General features: G+C 42.0%; 1 protein-coding gene across 1 annotated transcript in view; it reads left to right on the top strand.

Annotated features, from left to right (window-relative positions):
• The window catches only part of epha8 (eph receptor A8), a 95,388-nt gene that overhangs the window by 42,872 nt on the left and 27,055 nt on the right, over positions 1-25,461 (top strand). The window contains exons 3-7 of the mRNA XM_063911932.1: positions 2,145-2,198; positions 2,787-2,930; positions 3,258-3,407; positions 6,616-6,931; positions 25,165-25,320. Coding sequence (XP_063768002.1) covers positions 2,145-2,198; positions 2,787-2,930; positions 3,258-3,407; positions 6,616-6,931; positions 25,165-25,320 — 820 coding nt within the window. The remainder of the gene's footprint in view (positions 1-2,144; positions 2,199-2,786; positions 2,931-3,257; positions 3,408-6,615; positions 6,932-25,164; positions 25,321-25,461) is intronic.

The raw sequence follows: 25,461 nt of genomic DNA on the forward strand, positions 1-25,461 counted from the left end.
TAAATGGTCTGCTAAGGCTAAAATCACAAGATCTCCCCCCCCCCCCCGCCTGAGACGCCTCAATTGGACTCCTTTTTTCTACTTCCAGAACATAGTGATGTCACTATGTTACACTCGCTCTCTTATTGGCTAGCGCTCCAGCACTTTGTACGTGATAGGTTAAGGGGCGGGACTTCTCTTAGCTGAGCCGACCAGCTAACCAATCAGAGCAGTCTGGGCTCTGGGTTCAGACGGAGACAGTATGAGGAACATGAAGAGCTTTTTGAACACTAAAGCATGGAGACATGTCCCAGTAGAGACACTACATACTGATATGAACCCTAAACTTGGGCAGAATATGACCGCTTTATTAAATGTACCACTTATTTATCCAATTTTCTTTCCACACTGATTTGGATTTGAGTCCGACTGAAGATAGATTGACTTGTTTGTGTACAACCTGCCTCACTATAGCTCAGTGAAATGAAATGCAGATGGTTGTTTGTACTGTTTATGGAGCGCAAAGAAAGCAAGCACACATGTAAAGGAGATTATTTTTTGATCTTCTCCTCCACTGCAATATAGGCCTTTGTACCCACTGATGCATCCAAAAAAAATCTGAATTTTCAATGTAATCTTCCTGTGCGTGCTACTACATGAAATCTGTGCATGTCCCGGGCTCCTCATCTGTAGATTTGGGAGTGCAGCTTATATCTCCTCACAATGCCTTCAGAGGAGGGGTGGATGGAGACTGCAGTAGTAGTAGTAGTAGGTGCAGGGGAGTGTAACGCACATTTAGAAAACACATTTCACTTACTGTTCCTCCTTAGCAATTCTATTATGTTCTGCAGGCAGCATTCAGTAAACAATGCAAATCTAATCACATACATGAGGGACATCTCATTACGGGAGAATGGGTCCCGATGGAATTCCATTAAGTGAATTCCAACATGCTGGAATGTGGAGCACATGACTGCATGTGTTCACCGTCGCTCGCCCGAACAGAATACATCAGCATATTAAACCCCAGGAATAATTTGGTGTTAACAGTGTTCATCAAGACTCTAAATGTAATGTTTCTGTTGGTAGTAAAAGGATCAGATGTTCTCTCTCCTCTGTCAGCTGTTCTGTTCTGTAGGAAAGCACGTTAAGTGTGAATCTATACGCCCTACTGTCTGTTCAAGGGATCTTTTTTTTTGTTTGTGGCCATGATAAGTTTCTTTTAAAAGTTCCATGTTTGACTTTTTTAAACGTTCGACTTAAAATCAATTTTTAAAATATTTTCAAAATTCTCACTTTATTCAAAGAAATCTCAATTTTTTTCTTCAAAATTTCTTTTTTTTCCTCAAATTCTGAATTGTTATGCCAGATTTCAATTCCTTCATAAATCTGGACTTATTTTTAGAAATTGTTTGACTTCTTCCTAATCCTGAGTGGATCAGGTGTCCTCTCTCCTCTGTCAGCTGTTCTGTTCTCTAATACTTTCAGAGTGAATCTATACTCCTACTGCCTGAATCTGCTTCATGGTTTTCTCTCTCTTTGGTTCATTTGTTCTGTTTGTAATTCAGCAGGTGAACCTATATGTTCATAAAATAGTGTGTGTGAGATTAACTGTGTGTGTTAAACTGAAATGGAGCATTTCCTGTCAGCTCAGATCCTCTTCCTGCTTCTGTAAACTGTAGTATGAGCTCATGTGTTTCAGTGTTGCTGAATCTGCTTCATGAAAGGCAGGTTTTCCTATAAATACAATCGTTTCTGATCCTAGATATCTTGGATTCTTAAGGTTACATTGTGCTGTTGTCTTTTATGATACAAGAGTAATCAGGTCACATTTCTTGTATATTCTGATACTCAGATTAGGTTAGTGATGACATTTCTTTATACATTTTTATATCAACCCTCCAAACTTTCAGTGTGCTTCACTTCCACTTATATTGATAATTCGGTCTGAAAACATATGGAAATGTAAAACATGTTGTTTTCTGCAGATGCTGTCATACTCCTGCCACACATGACGGTGACGGGAGTCGTCACATGTTTCATATCAAGTCAAAGCTAATCATCTTCAGACGCTTCGACAGCAGAGAGTGATTTGCTGCACGTGAATGTGAGAGAGACGTTCGAACGTGTGACTGACCCAAAGATTCTTTTCCTTCTCTTCACAGTGGGATGCCATTAATGAGATGGACGAGTACTTCACTCCTATCCACACATACCAGGTGTGTAACCCTCTCGCAGTTTCTTATGGTTAATTATAACAAGAACTTCAGTGGAATGAATCACTCTGCTCCAGGGAAACTGGTTGGTTTTTATCACACACACTGGAAAATTGATAACCAGTTATCCTGATATGTGTGTTAAATTAACTGGGATTTATTGGAATGGAAATATAGATTCTATGACTGTTTCTGCTGGTGTTCAAACTCACTTAAACACTGTTCAAGGTGGTATTTCAGTATCTCAGATCGGTTCAATTATATAATATACAGTAACCATGGCATGAGTCCAAACACACTCCACAAGAAAATGTTGAGCAGACACAAAAAGTAAAGTTTCTGGGAATTGTTTAGTCAGTAAACTTAACATTTGCGACAATTTTAATGAAAATATGCAGTTATTAAGTCTTTTCTAAGTGTACAAAGTAGTCATCTTTATTGCTGTTCATCTTTAGATTGAGTAAATTGAACGCTTTTATTTAAATTCTTCACTTTTTGTCTGTAAACTGTGATTAAGTTTATCCTCTAAATGTATTTAAGCTGTATGTTACTGCTCGAGTCTGTGATTAAACCCCCCGTCCTCTGATCCAGGTCTGTAACGTGATGAGCCCCAGCCAGAACAACTGGCTGAGGACGGGCTGGCTCCCCCGAGAAGGAGCCAGGAGGATCTACATCGAGGTCAAGTTCACCCTGAGAGACTGCAACAGCATGCCGGGAGTCCTGGGCACCTGCAAGGTAACACTCCCATACCTAGAGAGGGGGAGGGAAGAGAAGGGGGGAGACAAAGCTAGAAAGAGGAGGGAATGAGATGAGGAAAGAAAAGAAGATCAAGGTTTTTACTTAAGATCTGGAAAAAGATCTTAGTGAAAATGTGTTGTTAGCAAAACTCGTTATCAAAATCGACCAATCAGAATCGAGTATTCAACAAAGCCCTGAAAAATGTACTAAATCAAACAAAATAGGTTGAAACTATAATGGATTTCAGTCCGTATTTAAAGAGTTAACTAGGTTCAAATTTAAAGTTTGTTCTGTAACCCAATTACACCTTTCTTTGTTCTACAGGAAACCTTCAACCTGTACTACTACGAGTCTGACAGGGCGGTGGGCTCGGCGGTCCGGGAGAACCAGTTCATAAAGATCGACACCATCGCTGCTGACGAGAGCTTCACTGGGGTGGATCTGGGGGTCCGCAGACTGAAACTCAACACTGAGGTATGAGCAACAACTCCAAACACAGCCATGAAGCCATGAAGCCTTGTCTTACTCCGGAGTGAAGATGCACTCCCATTCTCAGCACGTCTGCAGACGTTCAAGACAAGTTGGAAAGATCCACAGCCCGAGAGAACCTCTTGCTGTCCCGTCACTCACTGTAGATCTGTCGAAGGAAAGCAGTTCAGTGTCAAGGGAAATACTTTGATATCGATAACACAGCTTCAAATTTGATCCTGGGTAGTGGAGCTTGTCTTTTATTGATACCTTACATTGTTAGAAAGATGAACATATGAAGGGTATGGTATAATTCATTGTACACCGTCCTTCTGCACGTTCATCCTGAGTTAGGTACAGGAACTGCAAAGAGTTCAATGAAGTTGTGGTTTTTGGTGTTTTTCCGTTGACTCGTTAATCTTTTGAAAATGTGTCGCAGAACTCTGGCTCTTAAAAGGTTGAGAGCTTGACAAGTCTTAAGCAGTTATTTGTTATCCCATGGTGTGTTCAGTATATATTTCCTGATCCAAATTCAAAAGCGCTAGCATTTAGCTAACAACAATTCTTAAACTTAAAGAAAAAGTTTCTCAATTTCTTATTTTTTCAGAATCAAAGTCTTAATCCTCACCATGTCTTTTAGGAAACTGCTTTTCAAAGATACTTTTGCTCCCTTTACCTAATATAAAAACACTAACTCTGGGCCATGCTAACACTTAACACTTAATCAAACCCTTACGTCTTAATTATTAAGCTGAACCTGTTCAAAATTGCTTCTGAAAACCAGTCATGTGTGGGTTATCCAGCAGTGGCTCAGTCAGTAGGGGCTTGGACTGGGAATTGTAGGGTCGCCGGTTCAACTCCCAGAACAGACTTGCAATACGGAAAGTGGACTGCTACTTGGAGAGGTCCCAGTTCACCTCAAGGCAAGGCACCGGACACCTCCAAACCCCCCTCCCCATTGCTCCCCGGGCGCTGCACGATAGCTGCCCACTGCTCCAAGTACTAGGATTAAATGCAGAGGACCAATTTCACTGTGTGTGCTCTGCTGTGTGTGACAAATAAAGAGGGTTTCATCCTCCGAGTCGAAAGTTATCTTGCCCGTAGTTTAACTTTGGGACATTTGACCAATAGCAATCCATTTCACATCTCCTATTAGCAGAACTTTAACATTCAATTTGACTTAACTCCCTCTGGAAGGTTATATATTCAGAGTTAAGAGACAGGTGTACATGGCAAAGGTATAATAATAATCATAATAATAAATTGTATTTCTAAAGTGCTTTTCTCACACTCAAAGTCGCTTTCAAATATAAGGGATGGTCGGGGTGGGGGGAGTACAAACAAAACAAGGACAAACAAAGATGATCAGTGGGCATGGATTGATCGGGGGTGGGGTTATGGGTTTAGGCAGACGAGAAGAGATGAGTTCTGAGGCGGGACTGGAAGAGTGTGAGGGTGTCAGAGTCACTCAGAGATCTCGGGGGAGGGAACTCCAGAGCCTGGGGGCCTCCACAGAAAAGGCTCTGATTGGAGATTGGATTGAGGGACGGATAGGAGACCGGCTGAGGTGGATCCGAGGGGCCGTTGGGGTTGGTAGCGGGTGAGGCAGACAAGATGGTGGAGGGCTTTGTAAGTGAGGACCACTTATATTAAAAATATGTCTTTTGAATTAACAAAGCTAAGCTAAGAGCTAACACACTGCTAATTAATTGATAGAGAGCTTTATTTTTAATCGACAACTGAACAAAATGGAGAGCAGACCGAGAGAATAATTAATGGAAACACATCTGCCTAGTAACCAATTAAATGCAGTTGTTAAAAAGTAAATAAGCATCCCTGTAACCGGTCCCTGATCCTCAGATTTCCAACATAGACCTGTTAAATAATGTTCTGAATCCGTGCCTGGGTGTTATCAAGATAATCAACGGTGATAGAGATGAAAAACAAGCATATAAAAATGTAAAAAGGTTCATGTTTCCAGCTGCTGCTGTTGTTGTTGTTGTTGTTGTTGGAAGCGGGGGAAGTTGATTAATGGATGCTGCCAAAGCACAACACCAAACACCAGTCCAGAGATTAAATTAAGGCTGCGTTCACCACTGCAGCAACAAGAGGTTTTAATATGAACGAGGGAGAAAACTTTCCCAACCGAACTTCTCCAATACGTCGCTGAACCAATCAGAGTCGAGTAAATCGAATGAAACCAAACCCACGCAGCCCTGATGCAGCAGATTAGCTTTATTTATTCCTATTAGTTTTTGAATAATGCCTTCAAATGTTTCTCAGTTTGTCTGGACATGAATTTTTATTGTTTTATGGAAATCAACGTCGTATTTGAGGTGTTCAGGAGAACTACTAAAGTAATTTACCCTTTATTAATCACCTGAATTAGGCAATATTTACATGTTCTGAAAGCCAATACTTGATACTTGTGATGGAAACTTCTGAAGCAATGGAGAGGAAACTCAGAGACACACGAGGAGAGCTGGAACTCTGGTGGCAAACACTGAAGGTTTATTAGGAAGTTGACAAGACCTGTGCCGCAGTCACGAGTCCACACAGCGGTTGCACGACCGATGCTGAAGATCTCTTCTGAGGTTTTACTCCGTTCAGAGTGTGTAATCAACATTCTTAGCGAGACTACACAATCTCACTAGAGCTGTCGTCCATGGAAAAGAATATCCGTCATGAAACACCTTCATGCAAACAGTTCCTGATAAACACAATTCAGATGGATACCTGGTACTGTTTTTAATGGAGGATAGTATTCCTGTATTCAGTGTAGAAAACGGTAAATGTGTGCTCTTTATTATAAAGTGGTGTATATTTGCAGGGACTATTGCCGCTTATAAACATCAGATTTTAATTTACAAAAAAGAAACGCCATTAAAGATTTTTGTGGACATTTTATTTATTATTTTTTGTCCAAGAGATGCTGATTTGAGAGCGTTGTTAAAAAAAAAATAGCTACGGCATTTCCTGTTTCTGCCGGAGAGAGGGGAGATCGTCCCAAAGCTTGCCGCCATATTTACACCCAACACCTGGAAGAAGGGAGCCTCCTTCATCTTGCAAGTTACAGTGGGACCGAGTGGGAGTGGGTAGGGTGTGGTTTGGAATTGGGCCACAAACACCCTCATGATGCCCTGAGGTGTGTGTGATGTCCTGAAGTGTGTGTGATAAAAGTGTCAAACTCCTGTCCCCCCCCTCCCCCCACCAGGTTCGTGGCGTTGGCCCTCTGAGCAAACGGGGCTTCTACCTGGCCTTCCAGGACATCGGCGCCTGCATCGCCCTCACCTCCGTGCGGGTTTACTACAAACGCTGCGCCGGGGTGAGCCGCAACCTGGCGGTGTTCACCGACGTGGTGACGGGAGCCGACTCATCCTCTCTGGTGGAGGTCCGGGGTCAGTGTGTGGATCACGCCGAGGAGAGGGACACGCCCAAGATGTACTGCAGCGCCGAGGGCGAGTGGCTGGTGCCCATCGGGAGGTGTGTGTGCTCCGCCGGGTTCGAGGAACACCGAGACTCCTGCGTGGGTGAGTGGACCCACAGTGTTTCCAGCTCAAGTAACACTATTAACCTCATTTAACATGTACTTCACTTCTCCTGCATTCTGCTTTCATATTAATCTGGCCAAATTCTCTGTTCACTCTGTTTCTTCTTGCACTCTTTTTATCGACTATTTTATTTGTTATATTGTTTTATGTCATGTGCATTGATGTTGCATTGCTGGAGGAGCGTAGGCACTGAAGGTTTTCATTGCCTTAACTACCCTGTAGCTGTTCATCGGACAATAAAGCATTCACACTTTGAACTAGGGGTTAGGAATAGGGTTAGGGTTGGAACCGAAGCCAAACCAGGAAAAATCACATGGTATTTTGAGACTGTACTTGGGACTTTACCTTAGCTTAGATTCAAACGTCTAAATAAAAATGTAACAAAATGTACAGAGACAGATGAGATTAGATCAGATTCAAGCTTTTTAAATTTCACAAATACAAAGAAAAGGAAATGCAATTTAAAAACTGTCTTTACAAATTATTCATATAGTATTTACTTTTCGATGAAATTCGATTGGCCAAGAATAGAGATATAATATTCACACATAAGGCACTGAAGTGTGTAACGGCATCATCCCATTTTTCCTTATGCACTTACACATAGGGCCCTATGATGATACTATCCAGAAATCATCTCTAAGATAATCCCATTTAAGAAAGACAAACATGGCGCTTTGCTGCAGGAAATTGTAATTTTTATTGGGTTTTTATTCCTCATACATTCAATTTCAGAGTTTTACCTCCATCACGATACTTATGTACCTTAGATAATCTAATAATGAAATATGATTTGTATTTAAACCTAAGCTTCAAAGACAAGGAGAAAACAGAGATTAAATAAAAGCGGTTGCTGTAAAGCTCTCCGGAGGATGTGTAAATGAGCGAAGGAAACAACAAGCCATAATTAATGGAAGTCCTTTCATATCTGTTCATCAAACATGTATGTTTTTATTACACCCATAATTACCACAGCAGCTTATTTTGAAAGTCATAAATAGGAGAGTTTGACTGACACAAGAACCAGTGCGAACACTTAAAGAATCAGTCCCTTCTTTGGATCGAAGACAGTACTGTCTTTCGGGAGACGCTTGGAAACCGACCCTCCTGGCTACATTGTGATTTTTATTTTAGCATCTCTATTACCCTCTTTTTCAACTTCAAAAAAGTCATCATGTAGGCATCAGAGTTGCCCATTTATTTAATGATCCGAATGTTTCCTCTGGGCTCAGAACATCAGCAGAAATTTAACCAGAGTGTTAAAAAAAGAAACCCTTTGAAGCAACACATGAATTTGGAAAGGGGGTTCTCACCTTTCTAGTGAATCAAAAAGTCTGTTTGAAGTTCTGCCTGTGATCCTGTGAGAAGTTCAAGGTCCGGTCAAAAGCTTTTTCTGAGGTTCAACGCTGCTTTCAATCCGGTAAATCGTGAGAGAATAGCCGAGCGTGTCTCTTTCCCTCATCCAGCCTCTGATGGGGAATAATAAGTGAGACGTTTCGATGCAAAGATTCTTTCCTTGATGCTTTTCCTTTTTTTTTTTCTTGAACAACGTTCTGTTTATTTTTGTCTTTTTCGATTTTTCCATGGGGTTTTGATTGCGTGACCTCATGTGGCGAACTGTGCATATTTCAGGTTGCCACGGGTTACAGTAATTAAAGCCTATTAATCACAGCGCGATGGATAATTAAACGCTAAAAACAGTTTGTCAGCCAAACGAGCCGAACGAGACACGCAACACCGGTTTCGCTCGCATCCGTCCTGCCCTGTTCCTCCTCCCAACACCTACACATACACACACACACACACACACACACACACTCACAGACACACACATCTGTGGTCTCTTACAAATCTGAGGCCAGTGAAAAACAACCTTCTTCGTGCACAAGAAAATTGTTTGTGTGTTTGTGTTTGTATTTGTGGGTTTTTGGGGACCCCACCTTTTTACACACACCCCACAGGGACAACAAATGCAGAAATCAAATTAAAGGTGCTGTAAAGTGTTTAGCTTTGGCCCATAGTGTGTGTGTGTGTGTGTGTGTGTGTGTGTGTGTGTCCAGTTTAGAAGGCCACTCTCAGACCTTCTATAATTAGTTGTAGCTAATTAGCGCATGAATGCAAAACAGAGCCGATAATGAAAGTAAGGACAAGGTTGCACTTCAGGTTTATGGAGAAGGTTTTATCCATATTGAGATTGATTTTAATCTTAACTTTTAGATATATATATATATGTTTTTTAGACGGAAAAAGCTTAAAAGCAACGTAAAATAAAGAGAGCTTGCTCGATGATAACTCTCAGACAAGGTGATGTTTTTACTCCGTATTTCCTTTACCATTACATCACAGCAGCTGTAGTAGAAAGTGGATTTCCAGTGGACGGAGGGGGGAGGGGATGGGCGAGTAAAGAGCTCTTCAGTAAATTCTCCGCTGACGTCTTGTCTCTTCTGGCACCAAACTGGGTCGTCGTGCTAATTCGCCCTCGCCAAAGCCAGCCACAGTCACGCACACACGAGACCAGACAAGACACAGCGAGGGGCGGGGGGGCACGAGATGGTAAAAGGAAGAGGGCTTAAGTGGGGAACGCCTGTATGTGTGTGTGTGTGTGTGTGTGTGTGTGTGTGTGTGTGTGTGTGTGTGTGTGTGTGTGTGTGTGTGTGTGTGTGTGTGTGTGTGAGCGGAGAGAGAGGAAAAAAATCTTGAATGTGCGTGAATATGTGTGTGTATATGAGCGTGGTTAAGTGGTTCTCCCCTGACAAAGGTGCAGAGCTTTGGCTGAGAGCACGACATGGTTTTTTTTTGTGTGTGAGTGTGTGTGTGTGTGTTTGTATGTGTGCGCGCGCGTGCATGCGCGTGTGTGTGCGAGCACAGGGTTGCGTGACATGCCGTTAAAAGTGTCACAGGGAGGGAGGCAATGAAAGACGAAAGGAAAAAGAGAGGAGGGCGGAGGGAGAAAGACTCTGTTGGAGTAGACCCCTCGTCCACTTGAGTTTACATCAAAACACTGAGTCTTTGTGTGTGTGTGTGTGTGTGTGTGTGTGTGTGTGTGTGTGTGTGTGTTTGTGTGTATGTCTAGTTGTGCATACATGTGTGCAGGTGTGTACTGTAAGTGTGTGTGTGTGTGTGTGTGTGTGGATGTGTGTGTGTGTGCCTCCCGGTGCCGGGGAAGAATAGACTAAAGTGCCCCATACAGTGCGAGTGATCGAGGACACACTGATATGAGACACACACACTTAGGCTGGTCACATCTACTCAGCTCAGCCAGCCCACCCAAGCCTGACACTCACACACACACACACACACACACACACACACACACACACACACACTGGGGAGAGAGGGGTTAATTCCCTCCTCTGCCCAGTCACTCGACCACAGCCTGTCCTAGTCTGTGAACTTCACCTCTGAAGCTTTTATTGAAATACTGCTTGAGTTTTTAGAGGATTTAGAAACTAGAATAGAAATGCTGTTTTGCTGTAAATCTAAAATACAGTTACTACTACTACAGTTACCCCTGAGGTAAGAAGAGGAAAAAAGAAAGCTTCTTAAAGTAAGTGATCAGCTATGTTTCACGGTGTCTTCCAAAATGTGTAGAATTTATCCAAATATTTCTATTTCCATTTCCCAACTTCTGCAGCACAAACAACTATCAAACCTTTTTCATTTAGACTGTTTATATCTCTGTATCAGGTCTCCTCGACCCCTCAAAGCTCTTTACACACACACTCACACACCGTTGGTCGATCGGGAGCAACTCGGGGTTCGGTCTTCCCCAAGGACACATCGACATGTTGACTACAGAGGCGAGGATCGAACCCCCACCCCCCCCTTTGACATACGTTAAAAACTAAAAAAAAGTGAAATAAAAAATGTTCAATAAAGAAAAAGAAAAGTAAAGTAAAATATAAATGTCAAACAAACCAATTTCTTTGAAGGCTTTTACAGAGGGGTTGTTAATATGTAATGCGTGATTTATATTTCCAACAACAAGGTGACAAGTATATTAAAAGGGGTTTGGATCCAGGAAAAATAAACCCGATTAATCAGATGATCATTTTAATTTGAATATTTAAAAAACACGCACGACTGAATTTGCTTGAACTAGTTTAGTTTTTTTTCTATTTCACTATTGCCTGAATGACATTTCCACAGATTTATCATCATAGATTCTAATAGCCTTCAGATTTGTTTGAACGCTGTGTCAAGACTGGAGCAAATAATCAGATTTAGGAAATTGGTTTGTCAAATGTCAAGCGTCCGATGACATCTGAATATGAAACGACTACTTTGTGTTCGTAGTATTTTTAAAGTAGTGTTTCTTTTAGATTCTGCCATTTATGGACAGCTCTCTGTAAGGCCTTTCCCACTGAGCTTCAATTCTACTAGTAAATAAGCATCAAAAGCAGTAAGAGTGTTTTAGTAATATGACTTTATTTCTAAGACTTATTGAATAAAGACAGGCCAATCATACACAATCTGGGATGTTATCCTGCGTTGTTATGCACGCCTGTTATCAGCAACACCTTTATGCAGTCGTAAAAGAAAAGCTGCATCAATTTACTCGGACAGTTCGATTTTTCATTTCCTTGGAGACATTAATTTAAGATAAAAAAAGATACCATGATGCTTAGATCTTAAATCTGATGATCTGATCAATTCTGTTTCAGCCTTGTGTTTTCGTCCAGGTGTGTGTGTGCGTGTTCGTGTGGCAGAGGGGAGAGGATTAGAAAAAGGAGGAGAGAAGAGGATGTAAGAAAGACGAGGAAAAAGGCAGTGGGTGTTTACATTAGAAAAGAAGAAGTGTGTATGTCCAGGTGTGTGTGTGTCCAGGTGTGTGTGTGTACAGACGCCGTGATTGGTTCCTGCAGACACTGATGCATTGTGGGATTGCTCCGAGCCTCTTTGACTCTTCTGTACGCAAACTCTGCTTCCTGTCGGTCAGAGAGAGGCTTACAGTAGGTACGGAAAGGGTGAGGGATGAAGACTGAAATGAATAAGGTGAGACACTATGACGGAGATTAGGAATCAAAGTGAAAGGAGCGAGGTGAGGCGTCAGGAGAGAGAAGGCGTGACACGTATTGTGATCCTAATCTGTCGACGTGGCACCTTAGAGAAATATCACAGGGAGACGAGGAGGATTTAATAACCCTGTTTTATATATTTATTTATATTCATTTTCTTTATTCATTTACTTCCACACCGAGAGAGGAGAGAGAGTCCTTCCTCTGGCCTGTCAGCTCCTCCTCACTGTGGCACACACACACACACACGCACACACACACACGCATACTCACAGGTCATTGAAGCTCCAGAGACAGAGCTGTGACAGGGTGAAGCCCCCTGATTGGCCCCTGGTCCCCGAGGTCTGTGCAGGTGGAAACAGCTGACACTCAGGAAGGAGGAAAAGAGGTTGATGGCTTTCTTCAATAAAATAAGAATAAATGTGGATATTTATTATTCATTCTTTGAGTTAAAGACTGGATAGTTTGTGTCCCCTGAAGCGTATCGTTTTATATAAGTCTGGATAACTTCAGGAAGGGACCTGAGACAGGAGCCTTTGAGGTCCACGTGTTTTGAAAACCTGAATATATTAAACTGTAATCAGGAAACTTGCTTTTTATTCATGAATTAAACCATACTCCTCTTTAGACCTCTCCTATCCTATAAGAGGACTCCATTTTTGATGCTTAATATCTTGGTTTTCTTCTTCTCTAAGGTCACATTGTTGTGTTGTCTTACAGTACATCACATTTTGGCTCACCCTTTATCCCAAGAGAATTAAAAATAGTGCAAAAAACATAAAAATGTAAACGCTGATCAACAAGGAAAGTGCGGATATATTCAAGTCAAAGTCAAAGTCCACTTTATTGTCAAAATGTCCACTCGTGTTATACATACAGAACATTGAAATGCCGTTCCTTGCAGTCCCACAGTGCGAGTATAAACATGAACGTATAACATAAAAAGATAAGGGCCTACAAAAAAAGGGGGGAGTAAGGGCCTTAAACTAAGTAATACATTAGACACAATCAACACAATTTGACAGTAGTGCAAGTAGGTCTTCAGTGCAAATAATAGGTCATACCGTGATCAGGGTTGGTTAATTAGTAACAAGGCTAAAGTAAAAATCCTCCTGTTTCTTTTCTCTGTTTGTTATTTGAATTGCATTTGATAATGAGGTAATCCGACCCGGTAACAGGTTTACCAAAAATACGAATTCTCCCCGTGAACTGTTAGAGTGATGCCAGAAAACAATATCTCTGTGGGTCAGAAAGGGTTTACTGAGTCCAGAAATATGGAGATGGGGTCAGATGTCTGGTCAGACGGCAGAGACAGCTTACGGAGAATAAATAGGGGATGGATTTCTGATCCTTTCTGATACTCTCCTTTTTTTCTGGAGAGGAAGTAAAGAAACAGTGACTCTGGAATATGTGTTGCTTGAGGTGCAATATATGACTCAGCAGCTTTAAGACGTGAAGACGCCATTATTTTAAGCTTCGCTCTGATGCAGGATTTTAACCGGAAAGTGGGCGGGGCTTACTTTTGACAGGAAGTGACGTCAACGCCTCATGCTATATTTCTCTAGAAAAACCCCTGCAGGTAACTAGCAATTGTAACAGATTCCATTTTTAAAGTAGCCCTCCCAATTCCAGACGGATGTATTTATTATTCACCTAGTTGTTAAACTAAGTCTAACTCTTTAGCACGTTAGCTACCGAGCTGCTACGTCTCCCCTCCATGACGTCCTCCTACTTCCTAATGAAGAAGCAGTTAGGATGATTTGGGAAAACAGATGATGGCGAGGCTTCATTATTCCCCGGCTCACGGCCACTTGAGTGGAACACGATGTTCATAATTGCTGTCAGATTCAACTTGTGGCGGTCCGCTATGGAGAACGTATGAGGAGCTGAAATTGAAGCGGTCCCCGGAGAGATGGGGGGGAATACCAAGTGATCAAATTAGTTCCTTCCTCCGGGCGGTCTGTAAACAAATGCTGATCAACAACACTGTTACTGTTTAGAGGGAAATGACACCGAGGTTGCAGAAACACTCCCACACACACAGCCTCGAGCGGGAAGCTGCCTGGTGTGAGCACGCACACACACACACACACACACACACACAGAGTGACACCAAGTTGCATACACTCAAATTTAAATCTGACGTATCAATGTCATTAAATCTCTTTTTTGGTAAATATATTTTCATTTTATTTTACACCTAACACTTAACTTTTAGACCATTAGAAGTTAGAACTGAATAAAACAATTATACAAATGAAATAATGTCGACTAAATAAATAAATAAGAAATGTTTTTTAACTTAAATTAAAACAAAGTACAAAAACTACAATTATAATAATCTACTAAAAACCAGCAGAACATTTATAAATATATTTTATAAATAATGTAAAACATAGAAATAGAGTAAATCATTTAAAGGAAAATATATCAAATGAATAAAACACAAAGAATAAATTGTAATAAATACAATTTGATCCAAATAATGCAGTTTTAGCAAAACAGCGATGCCATTTGTCCTGATTTGGAGAAACAAAAACTTAACAAAAGCACAAAACATCAGCCTGAGACCCCCTGCTGTGCAGCGGGAAATGAGGCGTTGGAACGAGTCTATGTTAATGTGTTCGTGTGTGTTAATGCTCTAATGTGTGTGTTATTAAACGTGTGCACAACTGTTAGTGTTTGAGCATCAGTGAGGAAGGATTTGTTGTTGCTGTGCCAGGACTTATTAGTCTTTGTGTGTGTGTGTGTGTGTGTGTGTGTGTGTGTGTGTGTGGGGGGGGTGATCCTCATTGGATGATTGTATTGGTCAGTGCAGAGGGGAGAGGATTACAAAAAGGAAGGAGGAGAGGAGAGAACAGGATGTAGAGAAGAAGAGGAGAAAAGGAAATAGGAGAGGAAGAGAAATGGAAAGGATGTAAGAAAAGAGAGCAGGAAGGGATAGAGTGAAAGAGGAGGGCATGGAAGGATAGAAAAGAAGGTAAATGAGGGAGAAAAGGGGAAGCAGAAAGGAGGGAAGAGGAGGACATTAGGAAAAGAGGAGATAAGGGAAGGAAGAAGAAAGGAGAGGAAAAGGAAATGCGAAAAAGGAAGGAGGAAAGGAAGAAAGAAGAGGATTAGGTGGAAGTAGAGGGGAAGTGTAAATGAGAGCAGAGGTGGAAACGAGGAGAAGCTGGAGGAGAGGAAAGGAAGGAGAGGAAATCAGAAAACATAAAAAATGAGAGAAGGGAGGAACAGAGGAAAGGAGAGTAAGGAAGGAGGAGAGGAAAATGGGTGAGGGATGAGAAGAGCTGGTATTATTAAACAATTTAATGCTGCTAAGCCATCATGTGTGTGTGTGTGTGTGTGTGTGTGTCAGAGTGTGTGAGAGCGAGTGTGTGAGAGCGAGAGGGAACGCGGGAGATAACACAGTGAATCGTATCTCGGCCAGACACAGCTCTGTTGTGTCACTCAAACTTCCCTCCAATCTTTGTTGTGATTGGCCGAAGCCCTATCTCCACAGCAGGTGCAAAGGGCTTCACGTCAGCACACAATGCTACTTTACGGACACACACACACACACACACACACACACACCCACAGGCCTGTATTTGTCCGTTGCCAAAAGACATACAAACAAATCCTCTTTTGTGCAGCCCGTATGAATGCTTAATCCAGGAATGGGAACAGCTGGGTTTGGAGGGTTACCTACAGTATATAACACACTGCAGGAAAAGGAAAACCACAAAAGCAGAATTTGTTTTCCTCCTTTTGATATTCTTTTCAGACATTTGATTTTTTTTTCCCCCAAATTTCGACTTTTTTGAATATCCGACTATTTCTTCAAATTCTGACTTTTTTCCTAAAAATTCTGACTTTTTTTCAAATTTAAATTTCTTTCAAAAATCGACTTTTACATTTTTTAATTTTAATCACACTTTTTGTCTCCCAATTTTTTATTCCTTTTGATTTTCTTTTCAAAATTCTGATTTCTTTTTTTTAAGTTAAACTTTTGGGAATTTCAGATTTTGGGGAATTTCAGATTCTTTTTTTCATCGATATAAAGTTAAATTTCCACCCAATTAAATCATTTTCAACACCACAAGCAAGTTTGAGTCTAAAAGCGTTTCAACCAGGTTAAAGAGTTGCTTAATTTAGTTTATAAATGCAGTTATTTGGAATATTTTCGAGTCATTGAGTTGGTAATGGACTGAAAGGAGATGCAGACTGGAAGGAAATCAGCTGTATTTTTAAGTTAACCTCCTTTCTGTGAATACTTGGCTTAGAAACTTGGTTAATTGGATAAATGGCGACTATAAAACACTCCTGTGAGGATTGGAGTTTTTTTACAAGGTATTTTCCCTTTCCCAGACCACCACCATTCTTTGGTTCACCACAGTGTTATCCTAAACCTGAAACAAATACACAAAAGACGAAGAGCTGCTGGGTAAATTATTGATTGAGTGTGTGGCACCCCTGGCCCCGCAGTAGCCACCCATGTCCCAGTCCAGTGTCTTAAGAGCTATTAGTGGTGACAGTAAAGAGACAGGAGACATGATAGCAGATCACTGGGAAGCTGGCAGCCCCCGTCTGGAGGGACTGCGGGACTTCTTCAAATGATTTTCTGCCCTGACTCCTTGTTGAGTTAAACTGATGTGCACACAGGGCGCCGTCACTTACTTCTGCCTCCTTCCAGGCCTCCGCTGAAGGCAGCACAGTGTGTATGGATGTGGATGGTTGTGTGTGTGTGTGTGTGTGTGTGTGTGTGTGTGTGTGTGTGTGTGTGTGTGTGTGCATGAATCGTAATGAAGTTGGCATTTAAATTAGGGGGACAAGGGAGACAAATGTTCGCCCTTCCATCAATGTCTGTTGATTCCTTGGAAAGATAAATTGACAGTAAAGAAACATTTAAAGGTTATGGTATGCAACAAGTCCATCATTTCATATTGAAAACCACACAATGCTCTACGGCAGTCTGCTAAGATGTCACTTGAACATCTAAGTGGCTCCCAGTCAACTAGTGAGTCATTGTTTTACTTTGGGAATGCTGCACTTTGTTTTTCCTCATTTAAATTCACCAAGTGCACAACATGAATCAACCACCTGAAGAAGTTCCAAAACCCCAGCTGCATTGTCTCTCGTCTTCTAACGGCTCCCAATGTACTTTCCTGTAGAGTGTTGTATATAGGTTTTAGTGCATGTAAATGGTCTGCAAAGGCTAAAATCCCTGTGTTCACAGGCCTGAAACGCCTCCTTTGGACTCCTTTGTTTACTTCTGTAACTGCAACACTTCTATTGGCTAGCACTCCAACACATTGTACGTGATAGGCTAAGGGGCGGGACATCTATAAGCAGTTGGCCAATCACAACAGAGCCGGCCAGCTAACCAATCAGAGCAGACTGGGCTCTGGTTTCAGACAGAGGGTGAACATGGAAGTCGTTTGTTCGACACGTCCTTATCCAAATGTTGCTGCTTCAAGAACCAGAGAGGATTCTGACTTTGTTTTGAATCTTGTGAACTTCCTCCGAGTGTCTTAGATCCGACCTGAGCTGCAGTGTGACTCCTGCCTCCTTTTCAAATATATAAATAATGAACAACAGTTGATTAATTTCCCCTGTGATGCACTGAAGCGATTGCTAATGTCGGAAAAAAGACAGAAGTTTAGCCTCACCCCCCTCCCGGTCCCTCCCTCCCCTGCTGCCTTTATCCCTCTCGCTTCCATTTCCGACTCCCGCACTTCACTCTGTCTGATCCTCTCAATCTGCTGCTAATATGCCTTTCAGAAGGCCCGTATTTTTCAGAGCCACCCTCCCCACTTTCCCCCTCCCTTCCTCCTCCTCCTCCTCCTCCCAGTCCCTCCATCAGACACAGTTTAATGGTGACAGCCATTCAATCGGATAATTAACATCCGTTTAACGCTCATTAACCGGGATGTATTTGTCTCGTTTGATTTGTAATTACCAGGCCGTTTTCACAGAAAAACACCGCAGTAATGTTTCCTTTGTGATGGCTTCATTGACGGAATTGATTTGAACCCAGCAGGGGGGCCAACAGGGAGGCAGAGATGCATATGGCCTGAAAATATTGATGCCACACTTTTCTTTTTTGTCCTCGTCGCTGTCGTTGAAGCCTTCTCAGGCCGACATAAATCCTGACAGCTAGAGAGGAATCAATCTGAGGCATGAACACAACATATACTTACAGACGTCTGCAGCTGTGAGGTACAAACAAACATGATTCACACCAAATGTGTGTGTGGAGAACTATATTTCTAAGCCCAGATCCAACTGAAATTGTGTTTCTTTTCCACAGATTTGAGCTTTTTAGTTCTCAAAGCATAGATAAACAAAAGGGGGAATTTCATCCCTATATCTTTCCGTTGTTTTGGTCTTTTATTGCAAACAAAGGTATTATTTTATACAGATAGTTTAAACAATACAACCGTTTATTTTCTGTCAGATGCCTTTATGTATCCAAACATAGAGTAGAATAAATAATACAGTCAATATATTATGCGTCTTGGATCCTTTTAATGACTGAATAGGAATGATTGGTGTATTTTCTATGACTTTAAGGAAGGTAACCTGTATTTTAACACAACAATGATAATACCATATTATACGTCCTAAACCACGGTCAGGGTTTGGAGAGATACTTTAAAAAATATATTAAAAATGTGTTTATTAACCTGATCTGGGTATCCAAATACTAAAGTTATCTGATTACTTTCAAAAATGTGTCTTGTGCAGAAAAAGTAGTTCTAATTTTTACCGAATTGTTTGAAAATAATCGCAAATTAGAAAAGGTCATGATTTCCAGCAGCGGCTCAGTAAGTAGGGGCTTGGACTGGGAATCGTAGGGTCGCCGGTTCAAGTCCCCGAACAGACTTGAAATATGGAAAGTGGACTGCTACTTGGAGAGGTCCCAGTTCACCTCCTAGGCCCTGCTGTGGACACCTCCAATCCCCCCTCCCCATTGCTCCCTGGGCGCTGCACAATAGCTGCCCACTGCTCCTAGTACTAGGATGGGTTAAATGCAGAGGACCAATTTCACTGTGTGTGCTCTGCTGTGTGCATACATAAAGAGGGTTTCATCCTCCCATTCTTCTATCGATTTGGAAAAAAGGCAGACATTTTTAAAAAAGTCCAAATTTGGAAAAATAAGTGAGAATTAAGAAAAAAACGAAATATGAAAAAAAAATCTGTGAAAAAAAATCTGAACCTTCAAAAAAGTCGGAATTTGGAGAAAAAAAGTCTACATTTTAAGGAGATTTGATAATTTTGCTTTTAGAATGTAATTGTAAGTGAAAGCAGTTTTTTGTAATCTCATTACGTGTAGTCCCTTACTCCCCAAGCTTGACCACAGCTTCTGAGACACGTCTTCAAAGAACATTCAAAATACTTTCCCCCTAACGATGATTATAGCGTCTCTCTTGACCCCAACACCAACAAGCTGAAGCCATCCATCTATCCTCCTTAAAGGATCCTTAACCATCCCGATCCATTCTACTCCCAAGGTCATGGATCACCCTGCAGCGAGACACAGTAAATCAGGCCTGTCTCAGATTGGAACGCCATTCCTCCGTTTAAGGGTGTACAGTGGATTGAGGCAGAGCGGCGATCCAGCTGTTAGTGTCTGGAATTGCGAAAGTAAAGAGGAGGGACAATGTAGATGGCGAGTGTCCCATTTCCACAGCTGATCTCCCCGACACGTTCATCCATCACTCGGACAGCTTCGGCGGCTCGTTAGCGGCTTCATGCGCTCCCCGGGGGACGGGCTAAGGAGCTGTTGGCTAACTTTGTCACCGGATTGTGGAGTGTACTTGATTCCTTGCAAGGTCGGTGCTGCGTTGGGTCTAGGACATCGGGAATGTTTTTTGAAGCCCGTGTAGAACTTTTAGATCTGCTTTGAGTTTGATGCTCTTTTCCTATGAAGTAACTGGCACATGAAGTGAATTAAGTGGACTATATTTATCCAGTCTCCTCAAAGCATCCCTTCACCTATGCTTTCCCAAAGAAACATCCTCATGTTGTCTTCAGGGATCAAACATACAACCCAGAACACACCCCTGGTTACATAGCACAGGCTACAGTAGCCCCCACATATATAATCTTGTATATTGTGTTTGACAACATGTTGATTTCTATCCCCCTTTAGCTAACTTTTATTCTAATGTATTTCATTGTTTGATTTGATCCTTGTGTGTGCTACTTCCAGTCCATAGTGGGACAGATGTTCCTGTATACTTTGCCAGCCACTTGTTTATGATGCTTTCTGTATGCATCCTACATCCTGCTGTTAAGTGCTGGACTGTCTGAGGGGCATAGTCCCACAAGATCTTACTTAAGGAGGCTTAAGATCTGGAGTCCGTGAGCCCAGGAACCCTATACCTCCGCCCCAATGGCAGAAGGTGAAAGTGATGGTGGATGGGGTTGGGTGGGGCGTCCAAGATGCCTTTCTGACCACTTTCTGTATATTGGTCTTACTGTCCTTATCACCCTACTGCCCCTTTTCCACCAAACCGGATCCGGTTCAAGATCCGATCTTTTGCTTTTGTGGCGCTTTTCTGGTTCTAGCCTGTAGCACCCCTTGTGTTTCCATCGCTCAGAGGCCAAGTGGAGCTCAAGTGGAGCTGCGTCATTGCGTCAACGTTTGCGTCATGACGTAACCGTTGACGTGCCCTCTTACGACTGAATCGAGCAGCTGATGCATACCCCCCCCTCCCCATAATTGAATGTGTTTCATTCTGAATTGACGCTGTTTGGCATCACAACTCTGTTATGAAAGTGTCTCTGTCTTTAGACAGGTGATGTTAGCACAGCAAGCGAGGCTACTCTGACTATCTTCACTATTCTGCTATCCTATTGTGGCATAAGCCGTTTTCTACAGGCATATTTTACCGGCGTAGTTTTCGTTATGATTTTACTTCTGATGGCAACCGGTGTAGCCAATGTATTGAGTCCATCCGATAGCTGCAATAATACAAGACAACAGGATCCGGCGCCGCTGTGGTGGAAACACGAAAAACCAGATCTTTATCGGCTCCGGCTCCGGCTCCGGCTCCGGCTCCGGCTCCGGCTCCGGCTCCGGCTCCGGCTCCGGCTCGGCTCCGACTCCGACTCCGGCTCCGGGTTGGAGGAAAAACGGCATAAGACTCCTGCCATGAGAAGGAGCTGATTTCTTTTATTTAAATGGACCAAAAACACTTTAACCGTCAATGGAAAGCCATTAACAATCAACAAATTTAGTCAAAAAGTAAATTGATGGGCATAAGACCCTAACCCTAACAAGACTTTGTTCAGTGGTGGTTGTGCATCTCTCTTCAATTTATCCATAATTTAAATCCTTCTTCAGTGTCCTTTATGCTATTTTAGGGATCTTTTAACCACTGCATGCAGATTCTGTTTTATGTTCTCATGTAGAAACACACCAAATGTCAGCTTTCACCAGCCAACCGGTTGCACTTAAGGCCCGCTTCTCCCCCCCTTACTCCTCCCTGAGTCTCCTCACGCGTGGGACGATGATGTGCTTTCTCCAACTCCCCCGTTTTCCCAATGTATTTATTTACCCACTTATACAGGGAATAAATCAAGGTCAGCACACAATGCCGCACACGGCTATTAAGATTCATTGTAATGCAAATTCTCCTGAAGCGAGTGTACTACATTGACAGGTACTGACACGCCACACACACACACACACACACACACATGCACAGACACACACACACCTTTACCAACTTAGAGATTCTGTAAACTGTTTGCTGAGAGGAGTGTGATGGAGCAGAGGAGTATGAGTCTATTTACCCATCTCCTTCTGTTCCTTTATCTCCTCCCTTCAGTATTGTTGACATCATTGAACAGTCACGTTGTTATCTATGCTGTAAAGTATAACGGATAGTGTTTCAAAATGCTGGTAATTGAAGACTATTAAAAAACAGTTTTTGATGGATGGTAATTCCATTGTTAATCTGTAGGACTTTTTTTTACCTCTGTAGTTTCGCATGTTAGTTGTAAGTCAGTTTAACACAAATTGGTTTTATGCATTTCACTGCAAGGTCATTTAACTCAGGCCCAAACCAATACGTACATTTGATCAGATACAAAATGAACGTGCTGTCCGTTAAAATATGGCATTTGAAAAGTGCAAAAGGGTCTCACCATGCCACACATGCCTACCAAAGTGTGCCAAAAGCTCCAGCATTTAAGCAAGTTAGGGCCCGTACAAACACGATTTATTAACGGCAATAATAATAACTGTACAGATTTCAAAAGGTCCTTCTCTCCCAGATTGCTTTGACTAATAATAAAAGAATACTAAATAAAATATATTAAATGATGATCATAATTATAGAATCATAACTGAAATCCTGATAAATATCGAAAATAGAAATGAAATAAATATAAAATAAAGACATAAATATAATTAAAATTAAAATAAATAATGGTTTGGATCCCAATAGGATCCTTCAACCCCACGTTGTTGGTGCTCTGACCCTTATAAGGAGTGATAAACTGAAGCTTGTCTTGTCAGGCTACATCCCAGAATCCATTAGTAATTATGCTTCCATTGATCATCTGCTTCCTACAGTCGTTGGTCACTCTGTTAATCTTCTGATAATGATTACGATGATACACTTCTCATTCGTATCCAAACATTTTCTCCATCCAGAGTGACTGAAGAGGGAAAGGTCATCACGGACGGCCCTGCATTTCTACCCGATAAATTCATGTTGTTGTTACTGTGGCTGCAACAGACACGCCGTGTGTATGTTTGTGTGTGTTTTGCATTATCATAACCTTTGCGTGTGTGTGTGTGTGTCAGTGTGTGTGTGTGTGAGCATGTGTGTGTGGAACTCCTGGTGAATCTGTCAGAGACTTCAAAGCGCCCGCCGCCTCTCTCCTTGATGAACGAGCTGCTCCGATGTTTATCGTGACCTGCTTTTCAACTCAGGGGCTTCACAAAAAACATCAAGGGATGGATGGGATTACTGGGATGAAAAGGAGGAGGAAGAGAAAATACTTTGGAATAAATACTGCAAATAGAAATAGTTTCTGAGTGGTGGGGTGGCCCTGAGAGCAAAATTAAAAGGGCTGCCCCAGAATGTTTACTCACAAGGTACTGTCCATTCATTCTGTTGGAATTATCACGCTTAATAACAGCAGATAGTTTAGCTTCAGCATACGGTAGCTATAGCCCGAATAAAATCTAGCATTATAGAAAAGGCCATTTAGTTCAAATATAATCTGCATCAAATATTTCCACCCTGGGATTTTGTTGAAATATGTTTTATAGATGAGCAAGAAAACTCCTTGTCCTTCCTGCCCCTGGACTGCGGATGATATGTAGCTCTGTAGAGACAACGGCTCCGTGTCGGGACCCTGATCACCCCACTTTTGCGGAAAATAACAAATATCAAAGTCAAGACAACTTAGAACTTTATAAAAGAAACAATAAGGTTGTTTTGTTTTACTACCAGATGCTTTTTACCTTTTATAAATGCATCTCTCTCCCGTTTGCACAGAAAATCCTTATTTGCCGAAGCAATGGAGTCAAAAAGTCAATTAATGGGCATAGGACCCTAACCCTAATTTATTCATAGTAAGACTTTATTTAGTGGTGCTTTTGCATCTTTATCTTCAATTATCTATTATTTTTAAATCTTTCTTTGCAGTGTTTTATTTTATTTCAGTGATTTTATGTAGAAACAAATGTCAGCTTTCACAAACCGGTTACACTCGCCCCCCTACTCCTCCCCGAGTCTCCTCATGACGATGATGTGCTTTCTCCAGCTCCTTCGTTTTTCCAATGTATTTATTTACCCACTGATACAGGGGATAAATCACGGTCAGATACTTATTGGACGAAGCATCTGAAACCTGGGAAATAAAGTATGGTTTGCAATTAAACCCGACTCAAACAATAAAATGAAAAGGTGCGTTTAAGAAGTTAAGAAGCCCATTTGAAACCAATGCACCAGCACTTACAGTTTATTTGTTCAGATTTGGCATCTTCATGTATGTTGCACTTATTGGTAGTCGCGTGTCGGTGGGTGTTGAATGACTTCCCTCTGCCACGAACAGCTGGAGTAATGTGATGGCAGCGAAACCTCTGGCTGCTTATTCGCGGGAACAAAACTGGTCGGTTTGCAGGTCGGAACCCAGCGCGGGGATCCAGGTGGATGGAATAACATCTGATTCATTCAGTGGAGTTGGATTTTTCACAACTAATGTGAACTTTCAGACACTTAACAGGTTAAAAATTCATGAGGAAATGCTTCATGAGGGAAATAAATACAGCAAGAACAATTAGGCGGATTTTAATGGCTGCGATAAATACAGCCTTTAAATGAAACACCATTACACGGGATATCATTAAGAATCTAATCTCACGTGAATTGCATATTTCTGAGTGTGTGTGTGTGTGTGTGTGTGCGCTTATCAGAGACAAGCACAGGAACGTTTCATTCCTTTTCCAACGCGTTTAAAATGTCAGCAATCTAGAATTAATTTGAACTATTCGCTTTTGTTGTAATTTCTCTCATCCAATTTCATGGTTCTTTCAGCCCCCTTGAAGTCTAAGCACCTTAGAGTGGGCCTTCTATAACATTAACAAGAAAAAGGTCAGGTAAACACCGTGTAGGTAAACTAACACTCAGCATTCTGGGAAATATAAATCACTAGGCAGAAGCAAACACTCGCCGGTGTCTGCTGCTGCAGCTTTCCGAGCATATATATATACAAGCTTTACTCCTGTCCCATTTACCACAGCAGAAGCCAATTAACGGCCTGGAAAGAGAATATATTTATCCGAGCCCCCTCCATTATTAATCAGTGCAGAGTTAAAAGTGAATATGTATCAGAGCAGCTGAATAAGGTTGAAACAGGGTCTGGATTCTGAGGGTCTCACTGGGACTATCAAAAGTGCAGAGCCTTTTCAGCCCAAATCTGAGCACAGAGAAGTATGACTTTAATCTCCCTGCTCCACGGTCTCTACGGTTACAAAGCCTGTAATTATACATAGATTTGGAAAGACGGGGGGGGGGGGGGGGGTTCCTAAAATGAATGAGGAGATGACACAGTTTTCAAAGCAGCGTTGATATGCACAGCTTCCTATGGGCACGCCTCTCTGAATGCACAGCCTGAGTGATTTTTGGGAGAGCTTTTTCTCTGCAGGCTCTCTATTTATTCTGTTTACTCCGTCCCTCTCTGCAGCCTGTGAGGTGGGTTTCTATAAGCCGGTGGCGGGCGATGGCCTTTGTGGTAAATGTCCTCAACACAGCCACTCGGAGACCAGAGCCGCCCTGTCCTGCCCCTGCGACTCCAACTACTATCGAGCGGCGGACGACCCAGCAGCAGCTCCGTGCTCCCGTAAGCACAAACACACACAATCACCTAATCCCTCAGGAAGGATCCACTCCAATTCATATCTCCAAATGAGTATGCACACACTTGCACAAAACCATCTAACTTAATAAATGGGACGATAGATGGGAAAATAGCACTCATGAC

This window comes from Eleginops maclovinus, chromosome 20 (assembly GCF_036324505.1).
Source record: "Eleginops maclovinus isolate JMC-PN-2008 ecotype Puerto Natales chromosome 20, JC_Emac_rtc_rv5, whole genome shotgun sequence".
Taxonomy (NCBI): Eukaryota; Metazoa; Chordata; class Actinopteri; order Perciformes; family Eleginopidae; genus Eleginops; species Eleginops maclovinus.